At 39.7% G+C, this 14,371-nt stretch overlaps 1 protein-coding gene across 1 annotated transcript in view; it reads right to left on the bottom strand.

Moving 5' to 3' along the window:
- The window catches only part of ITGA1 (integrin subunit alpha 1), a 161,826-nt gene that overhangs the window by 66,479 nt on the left and 80,976 nt on the right, over positions 1-14,371 (bottom strand). The window contains exons 7-8 of the mRNA XM_065905797.1: positions 5,131-5,279; positions 661-811 (exon numbers count right to left, since the gene is read on the bottom strand). Coding sequence (XP_065761869.1) covers positions 661-811; positions 5,131-5,279 — 300 coding nt within the window. The remainder of the gene's footprint in view (positions 1-660; positions 812-5,130; positions 5,280-14,371) is intronic.

The raw sequence follows: 14,371 nt of genomic DNA, 5'->3' as shown, positions 1-14,371 counted from the left end.
CACTGTTCACATTTTTGAAAGGAAAAAGGGAAATATCACTGACTAAATGCTGATAAACAAATTGTGGGTAATAGCTGCTGTCACTGGGAGTTGGTGATGGACAGGAAAGCCTGGCATACTGCCATCCATGGAGTCACAAAGAGTTGGACATGACTGAGCCACTGAACTGAATGAACTATAAATAAAAAGGATTTTGTTGAAAAGCAATTTTGGTTGAACTTTTAGAGTTCTGAAATCTTTCATTCTCTATTAAAAAAAAAATCAATTTAAGAAACCTCCCTCCCCAGAGGTTGAAGGCATATGTTCTTCTTCCTCCATCCCTCCATCTTTTCCCCCTTTCTCTTCCTCTTTCCCCTTCCCTATTTCTGTCCCTTTCTTTCTCTCTCCCTCCCTCGCTTCTTCTTATGCATTTTCTCCCTTCTTCCTCCTCAGCCTTTCCTCACTTTCTCCCTTCCTTTCTTGTAGTGATTGTTTCCTGAGTCTCCAGTTGCCTGACACTATTTTGAAGACACAAAAGGGGCAAGACCTAATCCTACCCCCACAGAGTTCACTTCCAAATGGAGACGCTTCTGTTTTTCAACCTTGTTTGCGTAACTCTCATAAAATAATCATGATATGCACACAGCAGAGCCCGAAAGCCATCTCTAGCTCCGTACTTACAGCTATGGAAAACCGCTGAATGCTTTCATCCTCACAGTCCTGGATGACCTTACTCAGCCGGTGGTTGTCATGGGACTCTCCATCCGTCACAATTACCATGACTTTTTTAACCCCTCTTCGGGCACCCCGGGCTTCAGTGAAAGCCTCTTTCCTGAAATAATCACAGACAAAAGAGGAGCAATTCAAACATCAGCCCAAGTTTAGGCAAGGTGATCAACAAAATGAAAACACTACCAGCTCCAGGGAGCCCATTAACATTGACTCCCATTGTTCAAGCCGGGAGCCATGATGCTCACTGTTTGTAATAGTTTAAGATTTATTCCAGATGATGGAGAGATTACCATTTTGCTAATCACCATTTATCCCTTGTGGGATATTTTGTTTATCCAAAAGGCAGCAGTCTTCCATTCTTTGGAAATTTCAAAGGGAAGGTGTTGACTGGAGCATAGAGCAGATTTAGAGAAGGTCAGATTTTAAATACTCTCCCAGCCCCACCTTTCTCTGTAAACACTCCTTGTCTCACTTGACAGGCCTCTTTCTGCCTGCTTTTGGCAGAAGCTTTTGCTTTAGCTCTCACTTCCCACACCTACTCTGACATTCACAGAAGAGTGTGGCCATCTTCTGAGCTACAGAGTGGGTGTGGGAGAAAATGCAGTATCTGCACAGCTATGAGTGCTTGAGAGTGCACTTGGATATGGGGTAAAATTTAGACATAGGAATTAGACTGCAGATGGCAGTGGTCTGAGTCAGTGACAGAGTTGGGTTCATGGGGCAAGGAGGGTTTGGCTAGCTATGAAAGGTTTGGCCGGAATTAAGTTTTAGGACAAAGGCTGCTAGGGATGAGGTAGGAGGAGGTGGTCTGGAGAGAAAGGAAACATGCTATCAGCTAACTTCAAAAAAGGAATTTTGATTTAATTCAACAAGTATTTATGGAAAGTGATGGAAGATAGGGGAAACGGACAATTTTTGTTTGTTTTGTATCTTCTGCGTGCACACACACACACATACACACACACAGAGGCACACTTTCCCTTTATTACTTTCTTTTCCTCACTTCGCATTCCCCTCTGGAGTCTTGCACAAGAGTACACTTTATTTAGGACTAAAACAATGAATGGATTTCATAAAATATTTTTTTAGATTTTGGTATAAAATGTACCAATCATTGTACTGAATAGTCTATTTAAATATTTCACTTTGGTCAAAAGAAAATAAGAAAACAACAGAAAGATAAATACTTTACTTTGGTCATGAGGACAAACAGCTGCAGTTTGGAATACACCAAAGAAATACCTCTCGTTTTAACCTCCCAATGGTTTGCCATGGTAAACGTTAGTTCTACTGTAGATATACAGTAAATGCACAATAGTGGGTATCGTGTGAGGAGGGAGAGAGGATTCTGGTGATGTGAGCAAAACAATATCATCTGTGCTTGTTTTCCCTTTAAAAGGACTTACAGCAAATATGACAAGATGTTAAGAACTGTTGATTTTGTTTGATGTGTACATAGGATTTTGTTGTACTATTTTTTTTAATTTTCAATTTTTCCTACAATTTTCAAAAGAGAAAAAGAAGCTTTTTTTTTTTTTCTTTAAATACTGACCACTGGGGAACTGTTTATCTCTGCCCTCTGTACCAGACAAACAGATTTTTTACTTATTTCTATGTACAAAGGTGAAAAATAGATGTTAAAGTCTAGCCTTTAAATGAAATCTGGACATGGATATGATGAGATATCAATCCTTTTTACAATTCTGATTCCTTTCAGCAGGTGTCTCCAGCCTCCAGGATCTAATACCTGATGATATGAGGTGGAGCTGATATAATAATAACAGAAATAAGGTGCACAATAAATGTAATGCACTTGAGTGATCCTGAAATCATCCTCCTCCTGCCCAGTCTGTGGAAAAATTGTTTTCCACAAAAACAGTCCCTGGTTTTGAAAAGGTTGGGGACCAGTATCTTAGAAGATTGCCAAAATTTCCTGACTCTCTTGAAGATCAAGGCCATAACTGAATGAACATCAGCTGAAGGCAATGATTAAAAGACGTTCCTTGAAGAAAATCTGGTAGCTCTGAAATCAGGACTGACTTTCTATGGGTAGCATTGGCAGAGTTCGTGTGTATACCCTTTATGTTTCAAATGTCTCCTGCAAACTATGTTTGACCCCCATTTACCACTATCCATTATTCTTTCTTTAAAGTAAGCATTGACCAGTCTGCATGGCTTTATATGTTAATACACCCCAGGAGAATCCCTTTCTTTGGGACAGGAGAATTCAGGCTTTACGAGTAAATAATGTGAAACAACGAAAAGAAAGACAATTTGGGGTAGGGATCAGTTTAGTTCAGTTCAGTTCAGTCTCTCAGTTGTGTGTGACTCTTTGCGACCCCATGAATCATAGCACGCCAGGCCTCCCTGTCCATCACCAACTTCTGGAGTTTACTCAAACTCATGTCCATCGAGTCGGTGATGCCATCCAGCCATCTCATCCTCTGTCGTCCCCTTCTCCTCCTGCTCCCAACCCCTCCCAGCATCAGGGTCTTTTCCAATGAGTCAACTCTTCGCATGAGATGGCCAAAGTATTGGAGTTTCAACTTCAGCATCAGGGGTAGGGATAAGGGGACATAAAAATATGTTTAACTAGGAAACACTGAAAATGGAAGTAAGGATTCTAAATATTTAGAAATACTGTTTGAACTGATCCTGCCTGAAAGGAATAAAGAACAATTAGACATGCAAAACTAATGTATAAGAAGAGTACTTAGCAATGTCATTATGGAGTTTTATTTATATACAAAACTCAATAAACTCTATGTCCCACAGCTAGACCTTCTGTGAAAACACAGAGGCAAAAGCCATATAGGGACATGGTATTTAGAGTGGTATTTATGCAGGAGCAAGGCAGTCACAATATTTTGTCAGTTAGTTTTCAAAGATGAATATTCATTCTTAAGTGGTTGCCTTTGGAGGACACAGCTCCCTCCAGGCTCAGAGTTTCAAAGAACACTTTGATTTACTTTGAATGTACAGTCACATTTAGTCAATTATTTAAGAAAGTGCACTCAGCACACCTAAACACGTGCACTTCTGTGCATGCAAACTAGTGATCCTATGGGCAGGTAAATGTAAAATTACCCCATCTGTTTGTGGTTATTTTTCTCACGGGCCCCATATTAACTATAACCACATGCTTTTCTAACATTTATGAGTCTGAAGCGGAACATGAAATTTAAAATTTTTGAAGATCCAGTCCATTCTTTGGAGTATCCATATTAACCATTTTAGCCCTCTTAGAACATGGATCTTAACTGGAATGAGAGGATGGGCTTTTCAGAGTCAGGTGAGAGTCCAGAAGTTGAAGGCTCTTAAGAGAAGGATCCTTAACATTAGTCATACTGCTCATTAGATTTTCTGTGATTTTGGTACTATTCAGTTTTTGTTCAGAAGCTTTCATGGTGATTAAGGGGGAGAAATAAGCAAAAGTGCTGAGTGGGATCAGGAAAAATACAGAAAAGAGGATGCCCTACACTGTAAGGAAAGGATAGTTCTGTAGATCCTTGTAGAGTGCAATTCAGCCAGAGTGGATTATGTGCGCTCCATGGAGGTAACTACAGAAGGGAGGAAAGGAGGAATGTGAATTAGAGGGAATTTGGGGAAAGCAAGGAAGAGAAAGAGAGGGTTTCAAAGATGAAATCCTTTCCTCTTTTCAAACTTTTCACTGATAATGATTTCAAATAAGACGCTTAATTTGGCTTCTTAAAAACTCTTATTTGAGAGCTTCAACAACCCTACATCTGTTATTTAAATCTGTGAAATGCTGTAAAATTATAGACATATTATGGTATACACATATACTGGATAGAAGTGGACTAATTTAATCCATTTTTTATACCAAGATTACTAAAAGCTGAAAACAGAGAATAAAGGGAAAAGATATTATCTAATATTATGTCTTAGTACCCAAGAACATGATAATGTAGACCACATTTTTTTGACTGGTTCTGCATCAATCAAAATCTTGGAATAAAAGAAAAGATAAGAATGGTGAGATTGTAATATAGAAAATTTGATCCTATAATTATTAGCTAATCAGTTGAATCTGATTTCAACAAGGTGGCTTTAAATATTACTAAGGTATTAATAACTGTTCAGTTAACACTCCAAAGCACTAGACTGTAAGCAGTTACTGTTGCACAGTTTTTTACTTTGGCTTATTATTATTATTTTTTAATCTATATACCTTGCTGTGGGCTTTCCAAGTGGTGCTAGTGGTAAAGAATCCACCTGCAATGGAGGAGACCTAAAAGACGATGGTTCAATCCCTGAAATCTGGTTGGGAGGAATCTCTGGAAGAGGAAATGGCACCCCACTCCAGTATTCTTGCCTGGAGAATCCCACAGACAGAGGAGCCTGGCAGGCTACAGTTAGCAAATAGTTGGACACGACTGAGTGTCTGAACACACATACCTTGCTGTGTCTATTCCAAGGGCTGTCATGGTCTGCCGGCCGCCTCTCTGGACTATTCCTTTTGCTGCAACAAGCACCTCTTCTGTTGATGAGTACTTGTTGAGGTTGAACTCATGAGTTACATTTTCTCCATACTGTACAATTCCAACCTGAAACACCAAGTCACTGTGTTATCCATCTAGCAGACTTCCGCTTTAATTGTCTTCAGTTTAAACACATGGATCAGATGTGATAATACAAGATAGTCTTTCCAAAGGGTTTAAAACTGTACCAGTACACAAATCCTACTTTGACAGCAATAATCTTTGCCATTTGTGAATATTCATATCCCAAATGACACAAATGAGAGTGCTTTATTAAATCTCTCAAATGATTGATTTCTCTCTTCAACAGTGTTTACCGAATGACTCTTGTAGGCTTTGGGATAGAACATGAAACTGACATGGTCTCTGCCTTCATGGAGCTTCTAAACTAAAGGGAGAGAGAGAGATTAAACACAAGAATTATTCAAACACAGGGTCAACTGCAAACTGTGAAAAAGGCTGTACTAACAGAAAAGCTATTACTGGCAAGTATAACCTAGAAGTATAAATTAAAATGGGGGCTCAGGGAAGCCCTTTCAGAAGAGATATTTGAGACTTAAAAGATACATGCTAGGAGGGTGGAGGCCCATTCTGCATGGCAAGTGTGAGGATGGATGGGGTCCACACTAAAGGACTGGGCCTGGGAAGAAACTGAGATGGCAAAGAGGTAGGTGCTCTAAGAACAGAAATACAGTCAAGGAGTCTGGGCCAAGCTGGGAGGAAAGAGGGGAGCAAGATGAAGTTGGACGAATGATCAGGGATATTTTCGGCAAGGACACATGTGTGCTTCCTGTAGCTCAGCTATAGCTTCATGGCTCCTAAATTAGCCCTTCCCTCTCCTGTTCTGTCTTCTCTCTCTCTTACTGCCATACTCCTTTCATTCCTTCTTTCCCACAGGTGGGTAATGCAAGCAGCTAACTGCAAAGCCACCGTGAAGTAAAAAGACTTTGAAGGTTAAGTGCAACTGATTCACTTCCCCTTGCCCATTTTCTTAATCCTTTTTCTGCACCCTCCTTTGAAGGTTGGTGTGAACCAATAAACTAACCTATATCAAGAACTGTGCCTGAAGTTACTTTGTTTAACCTTCCTACCAACAAATTAAGGACTCAGAGAATTCTTTACCCAAAGGACTGTTTTTTTCTTTAAATAATTTTTTTAAAAAAATGTTTTTTGACTGTCTTGGGTCTTCGTTGCTGCAAGGGCTTTTCTCTAGTTGTGATAGGCAGGGGTTACTCTTCATTGTGGTGTGTGGGCTTTTCATAGTGGTGACTTCTCCTGTTGAGGAGCACAGGCTCTAGGGTGTGTGGGCTTCAGTAGCTGCAGGCTCCAGAGCACAGGCTCAACAGTTGTGGAACACAGGCCTAGTTGCTCTGTTCTATGTGGAATCTTCCTGGATCAGGGATGGAACCCACGTCTCCTATATTGGCAGGTGGGTTCTTCACCACTGAGCCACCAGCCTTTGAGTAGCTTTTAAATTACTTTCCCACTGACCCTAACAGCTTTTAACCAGGGATCCAGGGAGATACTGAATAATTATTAAGGGAAACCATGTAGGTTTGCCATTGTCTTTGTGTGCATAAATGCTCAGTGTAAATAAAAGTAAAATTATTTTGTTATTTAGATATAATCATTGTGCCTAGTTTATGGTCCCAGGGTGAACAGAAGTTATTGAAAAGTACTAGGATTCCCCTGGGCAGTGCTGTGTTGCTGCAGAAGTTAATTGCTCATCCATTCAGGACATCTTTCAGAGTTGGTTTTGTTTTTATTTCTCTTTGTTTCGATTGATTAAGCAGGAGACTAAAGAACTTTGAAAACTGTCACTCCTGTTATTATTCTTAGATATTTTACTACTTGGATGACTCTATCAAACACCCTAGTCTCTTATTTCTTTGACTTCCTTGGCTTTAGTAATCTTTTCCTCTAGCTCACCTATGTCATCTGCTTCCAAGGTCTTCTCCTTGACCTTGTCATCTGGAAAAATTGCAGCACCTCAATCTCAATGTCAAGTGTTCTTCTCTCTGACCATTAACTTTGGCTCATTTACCTAGTATATCTAATTCATCAATTCCTTGACCACATTAAAACTTCCAATTAATTCATATATGTTACTTTTTATTTTTGTATCCAACCTAGATTCCATGATCCATCACCATAATCATTTACTTGCAAACATTTATCTCCTTTAACCTTTTTGCCCCTGCATTAACTAATTTGGCTAACTTCCAACTGTGGTTAAGTCCAAATATCTCCTTCTCTGTGAGTGATCCTGTGACACTGAACGCTGTTAAACAAAAACCACATGCCTCGTAGACTGGTTTCTCTTTAAAGTTTTGCTCATGAATCTCAAATGAGGTTGCACACGGCACTGCCCAACCATCCTAGTACTTTTTAATAGTGAGTGTGCTCCTTTCAGTCAAATTCTGGTGATAGGTGCTAACTCCTCAGGAAAAAGAGAGCATCTCCTTTACACGTGGGGAGGAGTTCATGTGAGAAGAGAAGGAAGTCATGCCAACTAAATAAGGCTGTTTTATGATGTAACATTTTACATTTACAACACACTTTTCATATCTTAGAGGACATACTATGAACTATTGGATTAATGGGGGAAATTGGAAAAATATAACATCTTGGTAAGTCAGATATCAGTGTTTTATGTCATATCTATCATATCTAACTATCGATCTCTCTGTCTACTTAACATATATCTCACTTTTATAAGCTCATTCTTTTGTAAATGTTGGGATATAAGAGAACTCGTAACAGCTCATTCCCTCACCCTTTGTGTACGCTTTGCTTCTCACAGCTGAACCCGAGACTTTCATCAGATGACTGTCCTTGGACTGCTAGAGCTGTGCCCCAAAGGTTCCAAGAGCCAGCAGTGTCTGGAGTTTTCTTCCTTCTCATCCCTTGCCCTGCTCCACAGGCAAGGCCTGAGTGTAGGCAAGGCAGGATGGGCCCCTTGACTTAACCTGGAGCCCCTTCCAGATGCAGCTGAGGCCTCAACTTCACCTGAAGCCACACGCTTGCTTGCCCTCCCTGGCTGCTCTGTTTTGCTCCCCCAAATCCCTTCCTATTTTCTTTTGGAAGCACTCCCGTTGTAAACTGCTATAACTTGACTCCTGCTCTCAGAGTTTGCATCTGGGGGACTGGATCTAAGACAGTTATTTATTTATTTATTTTCATTTATTTTTATTAGTTGGAGGCTAATTACTTTACAACATTGCAGTGGTTCCTGTCACACATTGACATGAATCCGCCATGGATTTACATGTATTCCCCATTCTGATCCCCCCTCCCACCTCCCTCTCTACCTGATCCCTCTGGGTCTTCCCAGTGCACCAGTCCCAAGCACTTGTCTCATGCATCCAACCTGGGCTGGTGATCTGTTTCACCCTAGATAATATACATGTTTCGATGCTGTTCTCTCGAAACATCCCACCCTCGCCTTCTCTCACAGAGTCCAAAAGTCTGTTCTGTACATCTGTGTCTCTTTTTCTGTTTTGCATATAGGGTTAGCATTACCATCTTTCTAAATTCCATATATATGCGTTAGTATACTGTATTGGTCTTTATCTTTCTGGCTTACTTCACTCTGTATAATGGGCTCCAGTTTCGTCCATCTCATTAGAACTGATTCAAATGCATTCTTTTTAATGGCTGAGTAATATTCCATGGTGTATATGTACCACAGCTTCCTTATCCATTCTTCTGCTGATGGGCATCTAGGTTGCTTTCATGTCTAAGACAGTTATTATCTACGCTTCTGCATTCTTTCTTCAGCCCAGGCCAGACGTCACTGACTTCATTGAACCTGGACCATGACAATCATGGTCTCTACACTGCTGATATCCTTCCTTCCATTTCCACTGTCTTCAAATCCTTCTACATAGTGATAGTAGATAAACTGTGTTAAGAGTCTGCTTTTATCACATGCCTTTGTTATTCAAAAACTCTAACAACTCTTCATTACCTACATCAATGATATTGAAATATAGTTTATTTTTAAAAATTTTTTTGAAATATACTTTAAAAGAGAACTGCAATTCTAATTAAAATAGAAAACAGATACAACTTCAAGCTGCTTCTTGAAACACTAGGCCTATAGGTTAAAATTCAGTTTCCCCCACCCTGAGTTTCAGCCACCCAACCATCTGGCCCTACATTCTCTCTTATCTCCTCTTCAGGATTCTACCCAGACCAAATGCCCTTCCTTATCCCTGCAACTAAGCTAAGTCCTACCCATTTGGTAAGATTCAAGTTTCACTTTCTTTGCAACTTCGTCCACCTAGTTGCCAATAGAGTCCATAGTGATCTTCCCTTTCTCCAAACTCTGAAGCAAACTTGTCTGTGCTGCTTCTGTGAGCACGGCATTCTTCTCAGCTTTTGTACACATGCTTTATCTCTCAACGACATTCTAAGTTCGGAAGGGGCAGGCAGGGGTAAAAAGCAGGACTGCGTCATAGCTGTTGGTATTCTTTTATCCTGGGCCACTATTTTGCTTTGCTCACAGTTGACCCTCGTGCATTCTTACTAGATGAGTGTACCACTTCACATAGGCAAGTAGAAAACTGAGATAGGAGGGAAATAATAAGCAGAAAAAGAGAGATATGAAGAAGCGTGGGAAATTAGAAGAGGGCAGTGGAAACTCACATCTCAGGAAGATGACATTCAGTGTAGGTCCCTGGCTGATACAGGGGTTCTTATCTCCTTAGGAATCAGAATAAGGTTTCTGCTGTGTCTTCCTCAGAAAAGGGTACCATTTATTAATTTTCATCACAGGAAAATAGCCACATCACTAAATGTACATAATGCTTTGTGTGAGACTCACTTTAATAGGAGTGATTTAAGTCCCAGCTTAGTTTATAAATTTAATGCAGGTGAAACAGAACTGTACTAACATAATGGGTATAGGTGCATATGTAACCAAGTCAAATAAATATGAGAATTAAATAATTCTTATTTATTTTAACAGAAATTTTAAGAGAAATTCTTACTTCTTAAGAATTTCTTAAGAAATTCTCTCTTATGTTAAGAGAAAAAGTGATGAACACACATGGTGAGGGAATGAATAGAAGAGAGAATCATAAGCACATTTATTGTCTCACAGCTCAGCCCTCAGGCAGGAAGGAGGATCCAGCTTCCTAAACAAGCTGCCCAGGTCAAGAACAGACAGTTAGTTATAAAAGTAGAATGGGAGAAAGCAAAAAAAAGCAGTCTTGAGCCTGGAAGATCTGTCAAGAATGATCACTGAAGACATTTAAATCATTTCAGGATTGAGAAAAAGATAAAAAACCAATAATCATCATATTTGACTTGAAGCAGCCAATTGTATTGGAATGGTCCAAAGATCCAGAGGGTGGAGCTAAACAGAGAACTGGAGAGGAGTAGTAAAGATAGAACGATTCTAGGCATTCTTACTAAATGAAAAAAAGTAGGCAGAGACGGCAGCTAAAAGGCACAACTAGGTTAGCTGTGGGCTTTCTTTAAGGGAGAATGTGAAGAGTAGCTTATGGCATCAGTATAAGACAAGTCGATGAAGACAGTAAAATTAGACTCTTTTTTGAAAAGATTTTTGATATGGACCATTTTAAAAGTCTTTATTGAATTTGTTACAACATTGTTCTGTTTTCTATGAGGTTCTTTTTTGGCTGCTAGGTATGTGGGATCTTAGGTCCCCACCAAGGGATCAAACCCACACCCCCTGACTTGGAAGGTGAAGTTTTAACCACTGGACTGCCAGGGAAGCCCCAACAATAAACTCTCACAAAGTGAGGGGTGAGTAACAATAGAGGAACAGTTACTTTTCAGAGACAACTGTCAGGGACACATTTAGCTCCTGGGGAGATATAGTTTGAACTTCTTGATTAAGTAGTTACAATTGCAAGCTGATTCACAGTATAGCATAAACTAGGCACACAGCTGGCGCAGAATCCTGCTACAAGAGTAACAGGAACACTTAGAACCTCCCACTTCAACATAAAATTTACATTCATGTTTCGGATAAACCCCAAACGAGTGTCTCCTTACCCTCCTTTTCCAGGGAATACTAACTTTCTAAGTTGCTAGGTATAATTTCTTTAAAAGTCCATAATCACACACTTTCAGAAAGCAATCATTAAAACAAAGTTTAACAGTTTTTCTGTCTCTTGTCTGTCTGCCTCCTTTTGTTGTAAGGAAAAAAGGCCACAAATTTCGAATAATACAAAAGAGCAAGGCTTTCCCTTACTCCTGAATTGCTCTGCACTGACTCAAAAGTAGATTACTCTGAAAGTGCTCTCAGAGTCTTTAATATGAAAACATGCATTGTGAATCACAAATTGGAAGACCTGATGTATTTTATTCTTAGTTTAGGGAATTTATTTTTTATGTGGAACATGTTCTACACCTCAAACAACATAGCTTGGAAAATATTATTTTATTCTAATTGTGAATTACCTGTTTATAAAGATCAATTCATTGTTCTGCTTCATTCACACCTGTTATATTTATATCACATTGTCATGGATTGCTTCCCAGGTGGTGCTAGCAGTAAAGAACTCACCTGCCAATGCAGGTAGACATAAGAGATGCAGGTTCAATCCCTGGGTTGGGAAGATCCCCTGGAGAAGGAAATGGCAACCCACTCCAGTATTCTTGCCTGGGAAATTCCATGGACAGAGGAGCCTGGTGGGCTACAGTCCATGGGGTCACAAAGAGTTGGACACGACTGAAGCGACTTAGCAAACAGTCATGCATTGCAGTTTTCCAAATATAGGCCTTGACTCTAAGTTGGAAGTTTATCAGGATTAGAGACAAAGTTTTAGAGCTTGTTATTTATATTGCTATACACTTAGCATAATACTTTATCAATAAGATACTTCATAAATATCTGCTGAATTTAAATGAATTATCCAAATGGCTTCCTTTCTTTTAACAGTAGAGCAAGGAGGGGAGTGAATGTGAGGAATATGGAAGGAATGATGCTGTTAGAAATCAGAAAAATTACTATTTTTTTTCTCATAAAAAAGTCACAAAAGAATGACAAGAGAATTTAAGAAAGAGAAATGCTTAAAGTAGCTATTATATATACTACATCAAGGAGTTATGAAGGAATGGAATTATCTCCTCCTTTAGAATTCTACCATTACCTTGTAATGTTAAGTGGAGTTATAACACCATGTCTAAATTGTAATGCCCAGCATGAGTTTAGTTTCTGGGCTTTCATTCAACAGTTAATATTATCCAATCAATGGCCTCGTTAGGAGAATAATGGCAGGGAAGCACCATAAGGTTTTCTGTGTGTTTGTAGGATGTACAACAGCTTTACATAAGTCCTCAGTCTTTGGGTCTAGTCATTTTATGTTTTCTTTTACCAAACTACAGAGCAAAAGCCCTGCCTTACAACATGCTTCTACCGTAATTAATTAGAGTATGGATTCAAGTTAAGTGTCAACACAAACCATTCTGAGGCCGTGTTAACTGAATCTGGGCTTAACCTTTGTCTCTACGGAGAGGCATATGAACAAGACTGGCTCACAGGCAAATGAAATGAATTCTCAGAAACACAATCTCTTGCTTGATGGAAGGTGATGCAATGAAATTGACTCATACTAAAAAATATGAGGCTAGAAGATGTTAAGAGGGGGAAGACTATGGGAGAAATTGAGACCAGAGGTGAATGGGGCTACATGTGTTGAACACCTGAAAAGAAAGGCCTAAAACACAAAGTTCAAAGAATATTCAAACTATCACACAATTGCACTCATTTCACATGCTAGCAAAGTAATGCTCAAAATTGTCCAAGCCAGGCTTCAACAGTATGTGAAGCAAGAACTCCTAGATATTCAAGTTGGATTTAGAAAAAGCAGAGGAACAGAGATCAAATTGCCAACATCCGCTGAATCATTGAAAAAGCAAGAGAATTCCAGAAAAACATCTACTTTTGCTTCATTGACTATGCAAAAGCCTTTGACTGTGTGGATCATGACAAACTGTGGAAAATTCTTAAAGAGATGGGAATACCAGACCACCTTACCTGTTTCCTGAGAAACTTGTATGCAGATCAAGAAGCAACAGTTAGAACCAGACATGGAACAACAGACTGGTTCCAAATTGGGAAATAAGTATGTCAAGGCTGTATATTGTCATTCTGTTTATTTAACTTATATGGATAGTACATCATATGAAATGCTGGGCTGGATGAAGCAAAGCTGGAATCAGGACTGCAGGGAGAAATATCAATAACCTCAGATATGCAGATAACACCACCCTTATAGCAGAAAGTGAGGAGGAACTAAAGAGCCTCTTGATGAAGGTGAAAAAGGAGAGATAAAAAGCTGACTTAAAACCAAACATTCCAAAAAGATCATGGCATCCAGTCCCATCACTTCATGGCAAATAGACAGGAAAACAATGGAAACACTGACAAACTTTACTTTCTTGGGCTCCAAAATCACTGCAGATGGCAACTGCAGCCATGAAATTAAAAGACACTCGCTCCTTGGAAGAAAATCTATGACCAACCTAGACAGCATATTAAAAAAGTAGAGACATTACTTTGCAACAAAGGTCCATCTAGTCAAAGCTATGGCTTTTCCAGTAGTCATGTATGAATATGAGAGTTGGACCATAAAGAAAGTTGAGTGCTAAAGAATTGGTGGTTTTGAACTGTGGTATTGGACAAGACTCTTGAGAGTTCCTTGGACAGCAAGGAGATCATACCAGTCAATCCTAAAGGAAATCAGTCCTGAATATTCATTGGAAGGACTGATGCTGAAGCTGAAGTTCCAATACTTTGGCCACCCATTGCAAAGAGCTAACTCATTAGAAAAGACCCTGATGCTGGGCAAGGTTGAAGGCAGGAGGAGAAGGGGATGACAGAGGGTGAGATGGTTGGATGGTATCACTGACTCAATGGACGTGAGTTTGAGCAAGCTCTGGGAGATGGTGAAGACAGGATAGCCTGGCGTGCTGCAGTCCATGGGGGGTCACAAAAATTGGACATGACTGAGCATCTGAACAACAATAAAAGCACAATGTAGAACAGTGTCTTGGCAGGGGAGAGTCCCCACAATCAAGTCTCTTCTAGCTGGATGACCTCATGAAGCCGAGTGGGAGAGTAAGAGATGGTGGTCACTACAATAATGATTTTCAACACAAAGAGAAATTTTAAAATTCCA

This window comes from Muntiacus reevesi, chromosome 14, assembly GCF_963930625.1.
Source record: "Muntiacus reevesi chromosome 14, mMunRee1.1, whole genome shotgun sequence".
NCBI classification, from domain to species: domain Eukaryota; kingdom Metazoa; phylum Chordata; class Mammalia; order Artiodactyla; family Cervidae; genus Muntiacus; species Muntiacus reevesi.
Note: the sequence above shows the minus strand (reverse complement) of the source record. Positions and strands in the feature narration are given on the sequence as shown.